General features: G+C 37.8%; 1 protein-coding gene across 2 annotated transcripts; it reads right to left on the bottom strand.

The window, feature by feature from the left end:
* Positions 1–839: 839 nt before the first annotated feature.
* Positions 840–23025, bottom strand: trpc1 (transient receptor potential cation channel, subfamily C, member 1). Of its 2 annotated transcripts, XM_038289012.1 has the most exons (14): positions 22871–23022; positions 22493–22737; positions 21916–22070; positions 19534–19635; positions 19240–19442; positions 17905–18036; positions 17416–17611; positions 16141–16477; positions 14218–14357; positions 13794–13940; positions 8068–8261; positions 4246–4447; positions 3771–3965; positions 840–1339 (listed from the first exon to the last, which is right to left on the bottom strand). In XM_038289012.1, the coding sequence occupies exons 2-14, from the start codon at positions 22659–22661 to the stop codon at positions 1112–1114; spliced, it is 2400 nt and encodes a 799-aa protein (XP_038144940.1). In that variant the 5' UTR covers positions 22662–22737; positions 22871–23022; the 3' UTR covers positions 840–1111. The 2 variants fall into 2 exon arrangements, with proteins under 2 accessions (XP_038144940.1, XP_038144939.1); XM_038289011.1 differs by having other exon boundaries at positions 22493–23025.

Genomic DNA, 23025 nt, shown 5'->3' with positions numbered 1-23025 from the left:
AAGTATCAATTCAGGAGGCTGAAGCTAAGGTTCGCCCAAGGGAGGCCAAAACACAGACACAGGCTCTTTAAAGAAAACCAGTCTCAGCAACGTCAGAGGGTTTGTGCAAAGTCTACATCATGAGCTTTTAAACTATTTTTCATTATGCTGTTTTTTTAGACAGAAGCCAGTAATCATTTACACAGCGAATAGAAGTAGGGGGTTGAGCCCTTTCATTGATCTCCCTGTGTTAAACACATTCTAGTAGAAAAATAAAGACAGCATTTAAATAATAATTGCTGCTGTCTGCTGTAGCTTTATTCTTTCTCATAACCTGCTTCCTACAGATAGATCTTTTTTTCCCATTGTCAGTAATCATGGGGCTTTCATGCAAATAACCACCTTATATAGAAGTTATACACTTGTATTACCTCAGCGATAGTCAGATAGACTAGATAATGACTGGTCAAGGAGGAATCAAGTTGTCCCATTTGAAATACCAGCTTACCAGTTATAGAAGCATGTTAAATGGCTTCTTGTTCATAATCCACATAGAAGATGTTGAGGTTTCACCGTTCTGTTATTCCACAATATACTGCAGCATTACTGTAAGTATTTTTTATAATACGATTTTAAAACAGCTGTTTTAAAAATGTCAGATGTCTGCTTTGGTTTCTACCCAGCTCGGATTAGCTGTTAGCTACCAGGTCCCACTAATAAGCATTTATTTCAAATGAAAACACCAAGAGAAATATCTGCTGATAATTAGATATTCAATTCTCATTTCTCTTTACTTAGTTTTCAACAATAACTATCTCTGTCTAGGTTTCTAGAGTCATCAAATCCAAAGAAAGTCCAAATCTTTTATTAATCTTTATTTTCTGTTGAAAAGAATGGCTTTTTTTATTTACAAGATAAGGGTTACACAGCTGAATAAATAGGAGGCCTGAGTCTTTGGTGAATACATAGTTCTCTAACAAAGGTCCAGGTTTTAAAATTAGCCCAGTGACTTTAAAGAGCAGAGTTTTTGCACATGCTTGGGGGATCCCAGATAAACATGAAGCAGATGTTAATAAGGAGGAAAGAAGGAAGAGGAAATAGTCAGTTTTTTGTTGTTGTTTTTTTCTTTGCCTTAGCTCCTTGGGTAAAACATGGCGTATTTGGATGTCCGGAATCCCAACAGGTCCCTCATCTCGTTGCGAAACTTGGACAGATCTTGGCGAAGGTCGTTGAGATTTTCCACCGTGGCCTGATCCATGCTCTGCATCTTCTGTCGTGTGGAAGTCAGGTAGCGGTGTACCAGACAACACATGATCTTCTGGTAGTTCTCATCACGCTTCTGTTTCAGGTTCTTCCACTCCTGCAGAGAAACCACATTTTTTCAAGGATGGACATTGTTTCAGTTTTAAAAACCTACAGAAGTCATAAAGGTGTAGTGGAGGATGTTCTTTTTCCAAGTGGATCATCAAAATAATTGGTCCTCCTAATTGTCAATCACTCTGATGATATGTTTACATAAGACCGTCCTACGTTCTTGTCCCGATTTTCACTATGTCAGACTCCCGGTGGTGAGTCCTGCTCCCCAAAAAGAATGTTTCACTTTAGCAGAGCATTATCAGATAATGAAGTTATAATTTTAAAGAATGTGTTCCACTTAATATCACTAATTGTTCATAACATAGACTACAGACATGTCTTGAAAGCATAAAAACCTAGATGACTCTTAACTTTATGTATCTCAATGCATATCAAACAGAAGTTACTGTCTTTGGACCAGAGTCTTGGAAAATAAAGTGATTAGTGAGTCAATTCATTTGGATGGGATTAAATTGATCTCAGATAATAAAGAAAAAAATCTTGGTGTTGATCAAGACTAGAATTTCAATCCCATATCAAGAGGTGTCTAGAATTTCCATCCTTCATCAACAAAATATTGCAAAAATTAGAAATATCCTGTCCAGGGGTGATGCTGAGAAACCAGTTCATGCATTTGTTACTTCAAGGCTGGACTATTGTAATTCTTTAAAATCAGGAAATCCACAAACTGTAGTTAAAGGCCTTCAGCTGATCCATAACGCTACAGCCAGAGTTCTGATGAAAATTAAAAAGAGAGATCATATTTGTTCTATTCTAGCTTGTTTTCATTATCTTCCTGTTAAATCCAGAAAATAATTTAAAATTCTCCTTCTTACATATAAAGCCTTAAAGCTGCAGTCTGTAACATTGAGGAGAGAGCAGACTTCGACTGAAAATTTGAAGAAAAACAGGTTTCACTCCACTCCCCCACCCTCTCTGCTTCACTCATGCCCCACCTCCAAGCTCCACCCCTCTCACAGCATCTGCGCGGCTACCGCATGCGACCAGAAGGGGGGGGCGGGATTCAGCGTGTGTGAGCTGTGATTGACACTCCATCAGACGCTCCTCTGGCTGTGATTGGTTGTTTTGACTCGTCCCGAATTATTCTTTCCAGATTGAAATACAGGCAGTAGGCGGTACCAATTGAAGCAGTTTTTTTCACAGGTTACATATCACATGTTCTGCTGTCTGGGCATAGGGACAGTTTTAGCCAATATGACAAAAAAGTGATTTTTAAAAACTTACAGACTTCAGCTTTAAATGGCCAAGCTCCATCTTATATCAGAGATATGATTGTTCCTTGTGTTCCTAACAGAGCACTTCACTCTCAATCTGCAGGTTTAGTGGAGGTTCCTAGAATTTCTGAAAGTAGAATGGGTGCCAGATCTTTTAGTTATCGGGCTCCTCTCCTGTGGAACCAACTACCAGTTTTAGTCCATGAGGCAAACACCCTGTCTACTTTTAAGGGAACGCTTAAAACTTTTTGATAAAGCTTATAGTTAGAGGGGCTCAGGTTATCCTGAGCTATCTCTATAGTCATGCTGCTATAGGCTTAGACTGCTGGAGGACATAGGGACCCATTTTTAATCATTCTGACTAATTCTATCTCTATTTTCCCCATCTGCAGTATTTTGTAGTTCAATATCTAATGTTATGATCTCTCTGCTTTTTCTCACCATAGTAGCTTCATCTGGTCTGTTCCTGTTTGACTGTGACGCCATCCTAGAGAGAGATATCAGCTATGCTGCTGCCGTCAACCCCTTTATTTATATATGTTGGAGCTTGGTCTGTTTTTCATCCTATCTCTCTGCTGTGACTAACTATATGTGCTCTTTCTCATCCTCTGACATGGGAACTGGCTCGGAGCTCATCTCCCTGACTGTATGTTTCCTGGAATTGGCCGCCTTTGGAGCTGGTTGATAGTTACCTTTTATCTTTTTCTATGTCTGCTTCTGTCCCCTTGAACCCAAGTTAGATTTGGCAGATGACCGCTTACACTGAGCCTGGTTCTGCTGGAGGTTTCTTCCTGTTAAAAGGGAGTTTTCATCTCCACTGTCGCTTCAAGCATGCTTGTGTGAGGAATTGCTTTCGATTCAATAAGTTGATGCAATCAGCTGGTTTTCCTTAGATAGAAAGCTTTGAGCTAATCTAACTATATAATCTGGATGAATTGTCTCCGTAAAATGCCTTGTGATGACATGGACTGTGAATAGGCACTATATAAAAAAAACTAATTTGAATTTAATTGAATAAATAAAACCATCAAAAAACATCCTTCTTATGGTTATTAGAGTGTACTTAGTTTTTCCATAAACAACATATCTGTTTATGCCAAAAGAAATGCGATGAAAGGAAAAGGGGTTTATTTTAACCGTTGTTTTGAATTTAAAAAGATGACATGCATCTAAAGTCATGACTATGTTTAACTTTCTCACCTTGAGGCTATTCTGTCTCTTCACTTTGCCCTTTGTGGTGTGAGAACAGATCCATTTCCTGAGACTGGTCACCAGGTAGCAGACGGTCTTCGGAGAGGTCAGGATATTAAGAGGTGGGGGCAGGGTACACTTGTCATCAAAGTAACTCAGCCAGAGTTTAGCCCGTGCAAACTTCCACTCCTTATCCTCATGGTTCTATAAAAGCACATTAAAAAGCACTTTTATACCATAAAGCTTGAACTGTTCAAGAGAAAAAAAAAATCTTGGAAATGCAAAATCACCATTGTAATCTAATCAGTTGTAAATAGTGACTCAAAGAATAAACAAAGAAACAATTTACCATCTGTGAGTCATTATGGAGTAACTTAAAGTAACATCTAATCGTAACATAAGTAAAAACAGATGCTGCTTTCAGCTCTGCGATTAATTTTAATTGCCTGAGACATTTACAGAGCCAGATGTTGTTTAAACTTACAGCAATTTGTCTGAAACTTTTATGGAGCATGGCCACCAGCAGCTTGGTCAGCACAATAACCACCACAATGTTGTAGGTGCCTATGATCATGGCGCCGACGAAGGAGCGCAGCTCCTCTGTGTAGCTGATGCGGGTGACAAAGAGCGCAACATGCGCTAAGGAGAAAATGTACCAGAACAGAGCGTAGCAGGTCCCCATAAACCTGGAAACAGAGGAAGCTGATGCATAAATATAAAAGTGGCTGCCAGCCAATGTTCCCTCTAATTTGTCATGTGCCTGAGCATACACACAAGGGGCAACATCAGATGTGCACTCTTAAGCAATACACCAATATTAAACTAGTTATAAACCTGGGGTCATAGAATTTCCATAGTTTGTTAAAATCATAAGAGATTACAGCAGTAATTTCTAGTTGCTTACTTTTATTTTTAGTGCTTTGGCCAACTTAAAATAAAATAAAAAATAAAAATAAGTAATGAGATGTGTTGTATGCTATATGTAAATGTGCAGTAGCACAGATGAATAGCATTTCTACTATGAATTTCATAACAGTATAGGCATTTAATAATAAATATCCATAAACAAAAATATTAATAAATGTCAGAAGAATATCTAATTTTCACATGTCCTTTTTACTTCTCCAATGATTGTCCAAACATGCCACTTTAATAGCTTTCTGGATGCTGTTTAGCTATTATTTATTAAACTAAATCTTCTTTTACAATCAGCACTGGATGTTTGAAGTATAGCATAAATACTTCAAGCTGTGAGATCTCCTTTGGCTACTCACATCTAAGTGCAGCAGCAACCATATCTGGAATGTGCTGATGACCTCTGTGTACGTTATTGCTTCATTATGTACTTCATTATGTCACATGGAGCATTGTGCTACGTGGTAGACAGGTGCGTCTTAAACTGAGTGCATGTCTGATTGCTAGGATGTTACAAACTGGTGAGTTTCATTCTTCTGGAAGCCTTGACTGGAGAATAATTTGAACAGCTACATATTCTTCCAGCTACATTATTCATTTATTTGTCTTTATTGCCCTTTAAAGTGCAGAATAAGGACATTTTCTGAACTTTTTAAAAGGACACTCACTTTTATTAAACATAATCATCCAAATACAACTATTGGATTAATACATTTTTATCATAAAACTGATTTTATAGTGATATATTAAAGTAGGATTAAAGAGTAGATCCAGCAGACTGAGGTAATTTTTGATAGCTGTAATAAAGACGAGATACTATAAGAGCCCAAAAAGAAATAAAAATAATATGAACTTATTCCATATTGATTTGTTTTTTAACATATTTCATTTAGTATGGCAAGCAAAGCATTGGTCTAATTGATTTACAGTTTACATTGGATTTTATTTTATGCCCTGCATAAATTTTCGTGTGAGGGAACATAGCTGCCCACTAGATATCTTACACTTATAAATCAATTTATAACCATGTATTCCAACCCGGTAGCTATCGCTTAAGACTGCAGTGATGTGATTCTTTATCCAGTGTGTGGACACTGCAAAAAAATGCAAAAACAGTAAATTTTATTCTACATCTGCAAAAAAAAAAATCTGAGCTAATATTTGTTCATAAATGCCAGGTGAATATATTTAGGTTTTTAATATTGAAACATTAACAACTATGGGACCAGATGAAGTCAGCAGCCAGACCATCTAGGTAACCACATGGCCTTTTATTGAACATTAACCTTCTACATGTTGTTTATTTGTAGGAAGGTGTAAGTTTTAGCTGTTGCAAAATTTCACAAGATAAAAATTAGACTATGAGAGCTGTTTGCATCAGACTAACAATGCTGGTGAGAAGTGGAGCGGAAAGTATGTCCGCCAGTATTTTTCATTTAAAGCACTTGCAGGCAGTCATCTCTACTTTCTGTCTCTGCTCTATGATTGTACTTCTATATTTGGACATGCAATAAATATCACTATAATTTCTATAGACCTGAACACAGCTAAAAATAATAATAATACATTCTATACCCTTTACTATTACTAATGTATCATGTTTATTTTTTTATTTATTTTATTTATTTATTTATTTCGAACAGACAGTAAAAACAATCAAGAAAGAAAAAAATTTTGAATGAAACAAACTTAAGAATGTAAAATATAAAACAAATTATTTTGCCCATGTGACATGCAAATTTTATATTTTCTGTTCGAAAAGGAGCAGGTAGAAGATACATCTTATAATGTCCTGCCCCTTTCCTACTTGTCAATTTATCATCAATTAACTGTCAAAATATCAAAAAACCAAAAAAACACTTGTTTCCATTCCACATGATGTTTAGCCATGTACAATTATTTTAAGTACTATTTATGTCATCAATTACATTATAGACTATTAAACAGTCATCTTATATATTTATATACATATTTTGAAATGAGCTCGGTTTTAATCAGTTTTTTTAAATTGGTTTGCATTTATAATTTTTTTAAACTCGTCATTCAATCCATTCCAGACATTTACTCCACACACAGATAAACAAAAACTCTTCCTGGTTGTTCTAAAGTGTTGTTTTTTAAAGTATCCTTCACCTCTTAGATCATAACCCCCCTCTCTGTCACCAAACATTTCCTGTATATTGTGTGGAAGTTTTTGATTTCGGACCTTAAACATGAATTGTGAAGTTCTAAATATTACCAGGTCCCAGAATTATAAAATAACTGGTTTGTGTGTTCCCAGTATCCCACTTTATGTAGTATTCGGATTGATTTCTTTTGTAAAACGTATAATGGCTGTAAATTTGTTTTGTATGTATTCCCCCAAACTTCCACACAATATGTTAAATGTGGTACAATGAGTGTGTTGTACAGAATAAACAAAGATTGGTAGTCCAGGACGAAACTAATTCTTCTTATAACAGCAACACTTTTGGCTATTTTAGATTTTACTAGGCTGATCTAAGGTTTCCAGCTAAACTTATCGTCTAATATGACACCCAAGAATTTTATTTCATGTACTTGTTCTAAATCAACACTTTCAATTGATATTTTAATTGGATTATTTTTCTGTTTTTTATTGTTTCCGAATATCATGAATTTGGTTTTATCTAGATTTACTGATAATTTATTGTTTTTCAGCCAATGCTGTAATTTTTCCATTTCTGTGTTGACCACTTCTGAAAGTTGCTGAAGGTTTTCTCCAGTACAGAAGATACTTGTATCATCAGCAAATAGAATGTACTTTATAAGGTTTGATATTTTAACTATGTCGTTTATATACAAATTGAACAGTTTGGGTCCCAAAACTGATCCCTGCGGAACTCCACAAGTTATTTTTAGTAGATCTGATTTCTGACCATCTATTTCTACAAATTGTTTCCTTTCTCCAATGTAGCTCCTAAGCCAGTTTAATGCCACCCCTCTAATTCCAAACCTTTCCAGTTTTTTTAAACATGTCATGATTGATGGTATCAAAAGCTTTTTTGAGATCCAGAAATACACCAATTGCAAATTTCTTTTTATCCATATTGTCTGTAATTTCTTCTGTTAATGCCATCAGTGCCATTGAAGTGGATCGGTTTTCTCTGAAACCATATTGGCAATCTGTCAAAATATTTGTTTTTCAATGAAATTATCTAACCTTTTACTAAACACTTTTTCTAGTATTTTTGAAAATTGACACAGAAGGGACACAGGTCTATAATTACTAATAGTATGCTTATCTCCAGATTTAAATATAGGAATAACCTTTTCTATTTTCATTGCATTTGGAAATATTCCAGTTATTCATGTATATTTAGTTGTAAGTCTAAAACTTATGAATTTTAACTATCTGAATAGTTCTACATACGTGTGAAATGCATCGTTGCTCTGCTGCTGGCAGAAGATGCCCTCGCAGTCCTTGCTTGGTTTAATCTGGTCCTTGCTGTCTTTAACGTAGTCTTTTCCATACAGCTGGGTGAGCCCAATGGTGAAGGAGAATAATACAAGCAGGAAGAGGCCCAGAAACTTTCCAAACTCTTGTAGCATCTGACCCATGGAGATCTGTAGAAAATTGACACGTGTCGTTTATTTTCAGGTCTGGGAACACAGCTTACTCAAAGAATATGACTTAATAGTATAATTGAAAGCTTTCAGTGTTTGTCATTATTACATTACATAGAAATATATCTGTAAACAGAAAACACACATGTAAAAGAACATATTAATAATGGTAAGGTCAATACATTTACATTAAGCAACAGAGATCCACCTATTTTTTTCAGGTAGATACAGATTTTTTTTAAAATTAAGTCTGATGTGCCATTTAGGATTTTTTAATGACACATAACACTTTAGGTAACAACAGGGAAATAAAATTTGAATGTAGTTTTTTTAACTGAGGTGGTGGTTTTAACCATAACAAAAGGGGGAGTGGCCGCCTAGAGGGTAGGGTATAGGGCTTGGAATCCTGAGGTTGTGAGTTTGAAACCCACTCCCACAGACTGCAACTCTGGCTCTCTGAGAAAGACCCTTAACCACAGATTGCTCCCCAGGCATTCAACAGTGGCAGCTCACTATTGGAATGGGTTAAATACAGAGAGTTAATTTCTCCATTGTGAGATCAATCAAGTTCAATTTATATTTTTATTTGATATTTTAGAAGATCAAAGAATTACAAGTCTGCCCCCATCTAGATACCTTAAAGGAATAGTACACCCAAAACATGATTAGCCTTCATTTTCTACTCACCCCCATGCTGAACAACACCCTGGAGTACTTTTTTGATATCTCAAATGCATCTGGAGATCTGGGAGGCTTCTTGCTGTCTGCTGACATTCAAATAATGGAGGTCTATGGTGACCGAGACAGAAAGGTCCATAAAAGTCCACAAAAAACGTGTCAATATTCCTCCATACTGCTCGTCCAATGTATTCCAAGTGTCCTGAGTGGGTAGCATCCAGAATTTACTCGAAACGTAGTCATTTAGAATGTTTTTAGAGTATAAACAGTAGTGTATAGGATTTCCTGAAAGCGCGCACATGCGCTTTCACGACGCTACGGAAGCCGGCAGACCAAACCAGATGAAAGTGCGCATTCAGCGTCTGCTCTGCCAATAATGCAAGCGTAGAAGAAATGTGCTGTTTACCTGTGCAAAGAAAGAAACAACGAAAGAAAAATGTCTGAGGACTTCAGTGTTGAGGAAGAGCATGAGTTCTTTGCTGAGCTAAATGCGCACTTTTGTCTGGGTTGGTCTGCCGCCCGCGGTTTCCGTAGCGTTGTGAACGCGCTTTCAGGAAATCCTATACACTACTGTTTATGCTCTAAAAACATTCTAAATGACTTCGTTTCGAGTAAATTCTGGATGCTACCCACTCAGGACACTTGGAATACGTTGGACGAGCAGTATGGAGGAATATTGAAACGTTTTTTGTGGACTTTTATGGACCTTTCTGCCTCGGGCGCTGGGCACCTCCATTATTTGAATGTCAGCAGACAGCAAGAAGCCTCCCAGATCTCCAGATGCATTTGAGATATCAAAAAAGTACTCCAGAGTGTTGTTCAGCATGGGGGTGAGTAGAAAATGAAGGCTAATCATGTTTTGGGTGTACTATTCCTTTAAAAATACCTTATCCAACAGCTGGGAAGCTCTGAGTCCTCTGTACCCAAGGGAAGACAAAGAGGGCAGAAAAAAAAAACTCCTGCAAGATTACTGGAAGCCTGCTATTTTTAAACCTTAGTGGCCCTATCTGTTAAAAAGGATGCTCAAACAAGTTCGTCACAGTAACTAAATCACAACCAAACAGTGTTTCCAGACTGACCGCTCTGTCTCCACCTCCGGGTGAATGATGGCCAAGGTGTTGGTGCTGAAATGAAACCCAGTCCCCTCGAGCAGAAGGGTTGGTCTGTTAGGGTGATTTATTCTCTTGTCATTTATAAATTCCCCAACCACTATGTACACGGGTGATTTAGGATCTGAGCTGAGGTTGTACCCTTCCTTGGCAAACCTGACATAAAGCCCAGCTTAGTAACTATACAAACAGAGCCAGGATGTAATTGCTCCTAATATTGACTGAAAAGGATTTAGTGTTTAAGTCAAACACTGGCAAATATAATTGTTGACCAAATATCCCAGTAATGCAAACCAATACCCAGTTCAATGACAATCCTGGTAGAAAATTTCTATACAAACAAAAAAATACAAGTAAACCCATAATAATTTTTTTTTGCTTTGCAGCAATATAAATTAACAATATTAAGTCTATTTAAAAAGGAAAATTTGAATACACATACAAGGAGATAGATACACTATATGGATTTTATGTTAATTTACTTTTATATATAAAACAAAAAATATCTTTTTTTAAAGGGGTCATTAAAGTTTTGTGAGCCAAGACAAAATGTATGGAATCCAAGCATAAGTCTACAAAAAGGTGTAGAGTCTGCAGAACTATACTGGGACTTTAACCAGAATGCTGTGCTTTGGTTGATCTATTTTCAGGTGCAGTAAACATTCCAGGTGGGCCTGGAGTAAAAAGAGAAGTAAATATGGAAAGAAACGCATGTCCAATTTTATGAAAACACACACGATCTGAGATGCTGTGGGTCTGTTTGTCTTTTGAAGTCCCATCAGGCATCTGTTCAGCTCTGTCCAGGTATCAGATTGGATCAGAAACACCTGAATTGGTGCATCTCCAACAGGGACATTAATAATCTGTGTGACATGATGCACTGTTTAAAATCCTGTACTTTGATTTCTAAAAACATTTTCCGTCTAAAATGAAACATTTATTTAATTCAAAGCTTTTTATGGTTCTTGCGAGTCTAGAGGACTATTCTACACAAGAGATACATTAGAAAACAGTATTTCACTGTAACAGTATTGTAATTACTCAGAAACCTATACAAATATGATAGATTGCATAACTTGAGGACAGCTTGTGCTTGTACTCTCAAGAGCATTCCTGTGTGGAGTTAACCATCAGGTGTGATGGATCAAGTCTATCAGGGAGGTAAAGACCGGTGAGTGAGCAAGCAAATATTCACACATCCAGTCGCTGTTGCTGAGCTCAGCAGGGGGGGAAATTATGCCAATAGTACATGACTGACGCTCTCCAGGAAAGTCCTATTCAGAGGAACCGTCCTGTCAGCAACCCCCATAGTCTTGAGTCACTGTCTGGGTGCTTGAACATTGGATGGAGGGAATTTCTGGGTGCGGCTGGATGGACGAGTGGGTTTGGCCAGATATCACAAGAGTGCTGAAATGTGTGGGTGCGTGCACATTGGCTGGGAGAGGTGTGTCTCACATGTGAGTGCAGCTGTTTCCAGAGCTAATCATTTTTCCATCCTTGCAAGTCACGGGTTGATATCACAGCATGAGGGAGGCAGGGAGACAGGAGAGAGGGGAAGCAAAAAGGCAAAAGGAGACTGAAGCTGGAATGACGGTGTTTACGATCTGCAATGTAGAATTAGTGTTTTATAAGCCTACCACAAACTGTGCCCCTGGAAATATACGGCTGCATACCTGAGGACTGTGTTACGTAATACAGATCACGCATGCTGGAGAGGAAAGAAAAGGAAATTCTAGACAGAAGGCTAGAGAAGTTGGACATCTGCTGTTTTTATCAATATTTCTTGTAGACACAATTGATTTAAGAACAATGAACACTTTTGACCCAGAAAAAACCCCAGAAGAGAATGAATGGTAAATGTAAAATGCAGATTTCAGATTTTTAACAGGTGAAGAGAAGAAATGTAGGATTATGATTTCATTCTTGTGAAATAATCTTAAATTAATTCAATGCAACTATTAAAAAAGAGTGAGTCAATAATTAGTGAAGTGATTTCCATAAAAAACTAGCCAAACTAGACAAAGTATTTCACATGTTTTGGTGATGTTGGATGCTTTTTGGTTGACAGCACTTTACAATGCCACGCAAAAGTATTTACACTTCTTGGCTTTTACACTCTTTGCTACATATTAATCTCATTACCCGCATGTGTTTTATTAGAATTTTAAGAGAAACATCAACTCAAATGAGGAACTTTCTTTAGCCTGACACCCCTTAACAAAATCTTATGACTAAGTAAGTCCATCTGTGTAATTTACTCATCGCATAAATCCAGAATCCAGCTGTACTATGTGCTATCTCCTTCCAGCATGTTAGGGTTTCTGTTTGTGGGGGAATGTTTTTGTGCTCCTTTTTTGTCTCCATCCATCCACCCACACCTGCGGCTCGTTGGGTCATCACCAGAGGAGTATATGAGCAGCGGACTGTCACCACCTCTTCACCAGAGTGTTTTCCAGTTTTGGGTACTCTAGCCTCTCAGAGCTTAGCGATGTCTGATTTTGAGTTTTCGTCTCTCTGAGTCCTCAGATCTAACCCTTTGTCTCCTTTGTGGTCTTCGGCAGGATTAATTCCTGATCCTCTGGATAAGCCTGGTCATTCAAGCCTTGGAAGGAATCATTCGTGTCTCTTGTTTTGTCCCTCTGAGTTGCTCTGTTAGTCTATCTGAGTTCCATACCTCTCAATAAACTGTTTAACTTTTACCCAGCCTCTGAGTTGTTACTGCATGTGGGCAAACTCTGAAACCCATCATGACACAGCAGCTAATTAACTCTAAACAGAACTAAGCCAAGACTATAATGGAATGGTCAAATGAAAGGATATTTACTTGAATAATTTAATAGAACTTTAGACTTATCCTCAATTGATGAACTCAAGCATTCATTTGAGCTTTTAGGTGTACAAAGCTTTAATTCCGGTAAAATGGTTTCCTAGTATTGACCAAAGGGACATGCCCTGCTTTATTTCATAAGCATATTTGTAAAATATATATATGAAGAAAAACATGTGGCATTTCCTTCCAACTTAGAGATTTGTGCTTGTTAGTGTTGATCTGTATCATGAAATTCCCCATCAGTTTGTTCACTGAATATGAATACTTTTGCACTGCCTTGGATCTGTAGTGAGCCTGCTATGATTGCATTGGATGTGTTTGTGACTGAAAAGGCTTCAGATAAGTTTAACTTAAAAAAAAAAAATAAGAGGGAGTTACTGACCATAATAACATACATCTTCTCTATTACATGTTTACGATTTGCACACATCCTGCCTGTCAAGATGGCACAAGGTTTGGATTATTTGCTTGATTTTTGACAGAAATCAATCTAAAAGCTTTTTAAAAAATGTATCCCAAAGCCTAAGAAACTTCCCAACCTGCTTCAAAACCACCAAAATACAAAAAACATATCTAAAACATTTCAGAGTACAAAAGCAGGTTTTTAAAAAAAGTAATAGTAGCAGAATGGGAAATGCAGATGACAAAAATATGTGAAGGTTTTGTGTACTTTGATTACTTTATTATCTGCACACAAAAAATGTATCCCCCTAAGATAACAAAAGAAACATAGTGCTTGTATTTAATGCCAATGAGGGCGTTATCAGACAGAAAGCGCAGCTGGTGTGGCGTTAAGCGCAGGCTTGCCCTTGAGGAAGAGAGTGGGTGGTGTGATCGTCTGTCTGTCTCAGTGTGACAAAAATATCATTGAAAACACAAAGTACATAATCCTTATATATGTAAGTGCCTACTAACCTGCAGAGGCCCCAGAATGGAGCTGGTGGTGTACATAAAAAAGAGTCGGAGGTAACTCAGAACGTTGGCGAAGGCAAAGAGGCCCTCAGCCACCAGGATGGGATGGAAGGCGTCCCAGTTCTTCCTCTCTGTCTGTGTCTCTTTGAACTGCAGATAAAAAAAAAGAAAATCTTAAAGAGAACAACTTGTTTCTAGAACATCGGCTGTGCTTTGATATCTAAACACACAGATAGTTTTTAGCTAAAATAATAAAACTTTCTGAGGGACACACTGATTTTATCTCACACGTATTTTGACATCCCTTGTAAGAAGTGTTAAATGGAGATTTTCTTTAACAAAAATAAAATCTGTGCTTACATTTTTATATTTAATAACTATCTTTTCAATATGTATGATTTTTTTTACACATGTAATGTTGTTTTACCTTGCTATGAGCGACTATCTTAAGCGTGAAGGTTGCCAGATAAAGAGAATTCATGACAAAACTCAGCTGGTTCCTGGACTCCTGCAGAAAGTCTTCCAGCCCCTCGTACCACAGGCGCTTCACGTCCGACCACACCATTCCTACAAGGGTGCAAAATTGAACACGTTGATTCTTAAAGACATGGATTTTTTTTTCTGATAAAACACATAAATCATTTCTCTGATGGAACCGCAAGGGAAAAAAGGAATGAAACAGTGGAAAACGACGCTGTGAAAATACATTTAAGAAAGCATGAATAATTTCTTAAAAAGGGGCAGTATTATTTTTTTTTTTTATTTTATGAAAAAAAGCAAAACACATTTGCAAAAATAAAGTAAACTGCACCATTAATTCTGTGGCTACAAAGGTTATAAAAATATCCAATGTGATAACTCTGTCAGGATTTTTAAAAGGAAGCCAGGAAAGAAGCGACAGCCTTATAAAAGCCCTAATAGCTGTTTCTACCCACACTCATTGTGTTTGAGAAATGAGACGATCAAACACAACATGAGAGAGACGCATCCGTGCAGCCGAGAGCAAACATACTCAGTCTGACAGCATCTGATTTATCCATTAATGATAGGCAACTGGCTAAAGGGAGCAAGAGAAAGATGAGAAGAAGGGTGCAGCAGGAGAGCAAGAGTGAACAACAAGAGAAAAATGCTGGCTAATGTGTGATCACAGAGTGTGAACATCCTACTCAAACAAGAGCTTTAATAGCTGCTTGAATCCTGATAGCAAAATATGTTAATGAAGGTTAATCCTGACAGCCTCTAATCCTCTTCTTTTGGCTCCTAGAGGATGAAGTGTTGATGCAAAAGGACCCCTGCTGTTTAGATCACATCTTCATCATCTTTGATAAATTATTGACAAATCCTCTGATGTTCATTCAAAATAGTTAATACAAATATAATATTATAATGTTTATCTTTATTCAAGACTTACAAAACCCGGTTTGTTTTTATTCTTTTTTAAATCACAGCTGACATTTAATTGGAAACTATTCTACATGCGTTTCTGTAACAGTTAATAAACCAATAGAATCACTCTGCAGGATTTTGTTACCTGTCAGAAACTGCTAAAGGGAAGCTTTATCAACCAAGGGGTATAAATAAGGAGACCTTCAGCATGTTGAAGCAAGGAAAAACAGCAAGATTTTACTGCCACTTAGATATATCCCGACCAAGAAACCAGAGCCATTAATGAGACCCAAATGGCGTGATGATAATGGCTTCTCGGCAGATGAGGAAGGTAGGGAGAGAGGCTGCTCTCTCTTCATAAACTGGACTTTTTTTTGTTGTTGTGTCCTATAAGCAAGGTCTGGCATTTATTTAATGTCCTTTGCATAAATATTTGCACCCCTTGAAATTTGCATAATAATGCATAATAATGCATAATAGCTTAGTGGAAGGAAAACATACATTGTTTTCATACAAAATCCTTTTCATGGAGTGTGTCTCTGTTAGCTTTGCAAATCCTAAGAAGGAGTATTTTTGTCCTTTTTCCTTTCTTAATAGTGCACTCATGCACTATCCATCATATACGTTTTCATAGACATCAGTTTTATAAATTAGATTTGTGTTTGGACTTTTACTAGACCCTTTAAACCCAGGAATCGTAAAAAAAATATTTTTGTTTCCCCTGCTAGAAAGTGAACATCTCTCTTCATTTAAAATCTTTTGCAGCCTCTAATAGATCTTATATGACTGAATGTATCTTCATCCTGCTTGTTCCAGCCTACCTGTTTGCTGCTTTGGCACAGACACTTTTCACCATTGGAGACGTTACATTCAGGGTCATTTTTCCCTCCACATATCTTTAGTCCTGTTTTAGACTAAATATTCAGACCACACCAGGGTAATCAATTACAGGATAAACGCTTACCTATGATCCAGAGGATCAGCAGGTAATCGATCATCTCCAGCGGAGGGCCCATTAGGTTCTTTTTGTCTCCATTGTAGATCATAGAGTAAAGGTTGAGCAGCAGCAGGAAGGAGAAGTAGGAGGCACTGTGGATGATGAACTTTACGAACGGCGTGTGAATTATCTGACCAACTCGAGAGCGGGGTACCAGCAGGTAGCAGACAGAGAGGAGTGGCCAGAGCAACGCCACACTCAGCACCGTGCCCATCTTAAGGCAGGTGTGTTTGCGTCTGTAACTGGCCATCTCGCCAAACCAGACGGTGTTGAGAAACTGCTGACAGTTGGACTGAGCCACAAACTGTAAAAATGGACGACAGAAATAGAAAAAGAGGAAAAAACATTTTGATTGTTTACAATTACGTACCACTTTTTGTTAGTCTAAGATATAAAAACCCAATAAAATTCAGGCGTATTCAATCAGTTAGAATATTTGTCCTAATGAGGTTAATTTATAAGATTAAAAATACCTTTGAAAGTTACAACCATTTTTCTTAAGCCCAAATTTCTATATTGAAATTGGGAGTTTTTTAAATTGGTGTGAATCCATAGTCTAATCCTAAATGTTATGTTTTAATTGGCTTTAATTGGAAAAATCATTATGAATAGTTATAATGAAGGCTTGAAAACATCAATCTGTGTCCAATAGATCCATATTATGGTTTTACCTAATTAAAGGACTTACTAACATGAATGAGTATTTCAATCATATTTAATTTTATTATAACACAATAATTACAATATTAATCTTTTTCGTTGTAAGGTGCAAAAAAAGTGTCAGACGTTTAAGTACTTTGCAAGGTACTGCAGCTTCTGCATTTTTTATTGTGAGGTAATATGAAGAATGAATAAGATAAATCTTTGTTTAATTTTTTTACCACGATTCCTGTATAAATACTTTTCTGATCTGCTGCCTTTCAAGTAGCTTTATTAATGTTTTGGGGTTTTATTCAAGCAGGGAGGACTGTGCTGCTAGCTGTACAATGATAGATGAGTCACATTTTTCATATGAAACCTTATAGGCTATAAATCAGTCAGCAGCTTTAAACTTAGAGCTTTAGTTTATCCATTACTTCTGCTGCCTGGAGGAAGCACTTTGAGTTGCCAAACTTTTGTCCCCCAAAGACATAATGTGCTGCTGTGGCAGAAAAAATATGACAGCTAATGCAATGAATTGGAGATAACTTATGGCAGAAATGAAATCTGAAAGCCTTTATTGAAATACTTTCTACAACCTACCTCTTTTTGGTTGTACTTGATGGCCAGTTTAAGCCGGCTGAGGTTCATGCGCTCCTCCAAAAGGCCCCTCTTGTCAATTTGATCCTCGCTGGAAGTGTGATTAAGAATCACTTCGAGCTCTCTAGAGTTTCGAGCCTGGGCCAGAAGATCCTTGGCAAACATCTTGCACTGCTTTGCTAGTTCCTCATAGTCATTCCTACAGTAGAGAAACAAGATTATGGAAAACAATATTCTTTATGGTGCTCTATGCATGCACCTGCACATGCTGTACTTAAAAATTGCGTTATTTTCCAGACTAAAATCTATAAGGTTTACAATGTGATTGTAAAAATCCCAAAATAGGAAGGAAGGAAGGAAGGAAGGAAGGAAGGAAGGAAGGAAGGAAGGAAGGAAGGAAGGAAGGAAGGAAGGAGGGAAGGAAGGAGGGAAGGAAGGAAGGGCACCTGATTGTATAGGCAGAGGACGGCGAATGAACACCAAGCATTTTACCTAAACTCCACCTCCACAAGGCTGAGCTCCTTCAGGTCTGCGCTGAGCTCAAATGCTCGTAGAATGGGGTCCTCCTCCGTCAGCATAATGAGAGAGGGGCTCGCCAGGCAGCGGTAGATGTCGAGACGGAATCTGAATATTAATAAACAATGATTGAAGCTGAGGAAAAATTAAAATTCAACTGAAACATCACTCAGCCAAGGTTGTTGGATCCCTCAGGTTATATAAAGAAATTTAAATAAAAGTGATATAAAACGAAGGAAACAGATTTTATTACTGTTCTGAGTCAGACTGCATACATATGGCTACGAAAAACTTTTAGCCAAGTATGAATAATGTCCCTTTTAGTTGGGATGTGTGCAAAAGCCTTATGACAAATTATAGAAAGAAATTTTGACCGTTAACACACAAAAAAATCTGAGTATCTGAATGTTCTCTTCTTCTTCACAATTATACACTACTACCCTATGTTGGTCTTTCACATAAAGTAAAAAAAATGTCATTTAAAGCTTGAGGCTAAAACATGACTGGAAAGTTACTAAATTAAAAGTGATGTTTTAAGACTGGCTTTGCACCTCTTAGTTCAGTAGGCTTAAGCTATAGCTGCAGAATGAAAATATGAATGTAAGTATGAAAAGAAACTGAATATTAAAAGTTTTCCACTGTAGCTCCTACAGATTAACGTAGCTTATCTGAGAGAGGAAAATCATTTACTTAACTCCTGGAAACGCTTTTGAGGTAACAAACTGTTTGCATCTGGAGGAGCTATGAATAATAAAGTACTCACTTACTACTAAAGTGCAAAGAAAATAAAAATATAATCTAGTTACTTAATTCGAATCTATTTTAAATTCTGTGTTGTTTGGCAAGGACACACATTTATTCAGAGGGCTGTGTGGGAGAGAGAATAAAACTACCCAGCAGAACAACTCAGCTAAATCCTCTTCCTAGCTGAGATCTAGAAACAAAAGCAACACACATGCCTTCTTTGAGGAAATCAAAAAGGGGGTTTACTTTTGCTTTTCCTTAAATTAGGCAAGAAATCTCTTCAATATGTGTGTGTAAAACAACTACAGTACATTATACATTTGCTAAACTAAAAGCTGATTCTTCCAAGCACATGCTGTAAGAAGGGCTGAAAACCAACACACTGCATTAGGAGTCCTCTGTGGCGCAGAGACAAAATGGTTTAATGAACAGCTAAAAGCATTCCTGCTAAAGCTTTTCCATCAATAATTTCTTTGGATATACACAAACAGACATTCATAAGCTACCATGACAGAAACTCCTTTATGTGTATGTTTGTCACCTAGAAATGACACAGATACCATATACCTGGAATGCCTTAAGCTGTCCTTCTTGTTTTTAGCGTTGCAGAGCATGCACTCGCAGCCTACAGCATGAGGCCGAGGGAGAGAGATGTCTTGTTTTAGGAGCATGGTGAGGATCTCATAGTTGTTCCTGTGCGCTGCCAGGATGACCGGAGCCACGTCCATGGTAGTAGAGTACTCCGGATTCTGGATCCGCTGCATCAGTTTCTGAGAAGGACAGCAAAAGACTATTAGAAAATGCAGGAGAGGAAGTGCTGTGGTGCTCTGTTGTTTCAGTCTGTAATGAGAACGAACTTACAGCAATAGAGGGCTTTGAGGACCGCCTTGGTCTGTGATTGAGGAGGATGTCCACAGCTCCCACAACCTCAGAGTCTATGGCCACCAGCAAGGCATCTGTGGCCTTCAGAGAGTTACACCATTTTAGAAAACACAAATGAGGGGGAAAAAACCATACCTTAAAGTATCTACACCACAGGTCACCTTTTTGAGACTGAGGGCTACTTCCTGAGTACTGAGCTAGTGGACGTGCTACCACTATTGACCTATGAATGGGAGGAGTCATTATTTACCTAAACTTCATAGATAATAAACATATTTCTATTTTTTCTTTTCATTTCTAATTTGCCTTTAGATATTGTCATTTTGAAATCCCCATAATGCTTAAATGTTCTAAATGACTGATATAATAAAATGCTCTATAAATAATAAAAACAAGAGCATCGGCTCTAAATACAATTTCAAACCTAGTCCACTGGTGAGTTGTTCTGTTTTGAAAAAATGCTGAGGGCACCCCATGTGGTCTTAAAGGGCCCCTTAGTGCCCACGGGTACTGCATTACTGACCCCTGATCTACACAATAAGGTGTCACTTCTAGTGTTGCACATCTTGAGATTGAAGCTCGAGCTCAATCAGACTGACTGTTCAGAGCAGGCAGAGCATCTGTGAATATTTTCAAATATACCTATAGATTCTCAACTGGATCTTGACCTGGGCTTTAAATGGGCAATTTCAACACATGACTTTCCAAGGTACATTCAAATGAGATAACAGTCAAAAGGATTTACGTATATATATATATATATATATATATATATATATATATATATATATATATATATATATATATATATATATATATATATATATATATATATATATATATATTATATATATATTTTTTTTTTTTTGCAAACTCCTTTTTGTATCTCTGCTTCTGTCTCCTTGAACCCCAGTCGGCCTCGGCAGATGGCCGCTCACACTGAGCCTGGTTCTGCTGGAGGTTTCTTCCTGTTAAAAGGGAGTTTTTCCTCTCCGCTGTCTCTACAAGCATGCTTAGTGTGAGGGATTGTATTTGAGTCAATGAGTCGATGCAATCAACTGGTTTTCCTTAGATAGAAAACTTTGAATCAGTGTGACTGTATGATGTGGTTAACTGTAAAGTGCCTTGAGATGACATGTGTTGTGAATTTGCGCTATATAAATAAACTGAATTTAATTGAATTTAACAGGAAAAAACAAAAATAGTGAAGTGTGAGACAGAGCATTAGGAGAAATTCTACTAGTATGTTCAAGTGGACTTCTGATGTTGATCTGAGAATGATACAGAAGCCAAACTTGGTTATGTTCCAGTTTAAAGGCTGAGAACAGCGGGTTAAATGCCAAAACACGGGCTAACTGATAGTAGCAAAACCTGTAAATTACAGTAAAACAATATTTGTAATTTTGTATGTAATTTACAAACTGTAAATAAACATGTTTACATATAATGTTGGACTTTATCAGAAAATGAAATACACATGGTTAAAAGTAGGGAGCTTTTTATTGCAGCTAATACTTTGTTTGAAATATGCAGCGACCATATTGAATTTGAAGGTCATGGCGAGTTGGTATTTCAGGTTTACTAAACTTAATGTCAAATCTTCCAACTTAAAACTCAGCCATCAAGCATTAGTGGATATTGGTGGCATTTTCTTAGTATTTTTAATGGTGTACAATGTGTAAAATTTCAAGTTAAAATGTTATTAAAAATGTCAATGTGATAGAATTGTTTAAAAAAAATTGGAAAATCGAGAATCAATAATGTAGAGTATTCTATTGTAAATGTGATTTTATATAATGATAACTGAATTTTATTGATCTCACATTGGAGAAATTTACAACTGCATTTAACCCATCCCTGTGGGGAGCTGTGGGCTGCCATTGTGTGGCGCCCTGGGAGCAATCGGGGGGTTAAAGGTCAGAGTGCAGGCTGTGGGGGATCGAAGCACACTGCTCTAACCCACTAGGCCAACAATCCCCTCAATTTACAGCTAATCTAACAAGTTCTAACCATCTGTCTCTGCTCCGGAAACAGACATACCCATTGCATGATACTGCCACCACTGTGTTTCACTATAGGGAATGTATGTTCACACTGTCAGAATTTCAGCCACACATTGTTTTCATTGGTAAAAAAACTTTTGTCTCATCCCCTACATGCAAATTTTCCATGGCTTCCTCTCAACAATTCAGCAGCCCTGCCAGTGAATAAAACCCAGATGTGTAAGCTGTCTTTACTAATAACAGACAATCAAATGCAGTTGGTGGTGTTGGAAAACTATGCATCATTCCATTTATCATGCATTGGGTGCTCTCTCACCAAAAACATTCAAATAAAACAGATTTGCAGTGTGTTACTAACCTGGCAGCCATGCTCTAACAAAAGCTGCAGGATGTCCAGGTTTTCATTCTCGATGGCGATCGTCACCGCGTCCCGGCCAAGCACGTCCACACAGTTGATGTTGAGCTCACCATGGCGGTTCTCCTCCAGCAGCTTCTTCACCATGTAATAGTCACCTGGGAAAACACACAATTATCCATCAGACACCAAAGCTGCTTTAAAGTGACTTTTGCAGAGATGTGTAAGGAGACGTTTCCAGACCTTAGCAGTAGTTATGAGGCGAGTGGTGAGACAGAGCAGGCGGCAGCCACTTAAATCTTTGCTTAACAATAACATCTCCCTCAGTAACTGGGTTATGTTTACAGAGGCTTTATATGGTGAATCTAGGGAGTTATCAATGACTGCTTGAGAATGCCTCTGTGCTTTTTGACTAGATAGTATATCATTGCATTACCTCTCCTTGTTAGGAGCTGATGTTGGAAATGATGCACATCCTCCTGCTTTGCAGATCATGTTCTACTACTAAATCCCTATAGGTGAATATGGACATTTTAGAGACAATCATTGAAAAATAAAAAGGAATAAAAGTGTATCTAACCTTTCTCGCATGCCAGCAGGAAGAGCTTCTCGTCAAGCGTCGTCTCCTCCTTCACTTCCCTCACGTCTTTTAAGGCCAGGAATTTGTCGGGAGAGGAGGAGGTGTCCGTGCCCTGGTACAAAGCTGCCATAACGACGGAGAGCGAACCCGGCCAAGCGCTGATGTGCATCCCACTACCAAGCTGCGACCTTTACGCAACACAAGCCCGTCAGCATCATTCTCATTCTCTGCAGACTGGAGGAATCCTTCCCGAAAAGAGGAACGGAGGGCAGGTTTACAGCGTCGTCATCACGAGAAACCTGTATGTGTGATCAACACGCACACACACACACACACACGCCTCAGGCTTGTATTAAAGCGACTAAATTTGAAACGAACCTGAAATATTAGATTCAAAGAACCCCGGATCTATCGATTCCATCAGCGTGTTTATATGCACCATATTTTTCTCCCCCCTCCCCTCCTCATCGCTGCTGGGATCTTTTTGGTCCTGATGCTGCCGACGAAGACGGGACTGCGCATGTTTCTTCCTC

This window comes from Cyprinodon tularosa, unplaced genomic scaffold (genome assembly GCF_016077235.1).
Source record: "Cyprinodon tularosa strain WSP-4 unplaced genomic scaffold, ASM1607723v1 ctg260, whole genome shotgun sequence".
NCBI lineage: Eukaryota > Metazoa > Chordata > Actinopteri > Cyprinodontiformes > Cyprinodontidae > Cyprinodon > Cyprinodon tularosa.
Note: the sequence above shows the minus strand (reverse complement) of the source record. Positions and strands in the feature narration are given on the sequence as shown.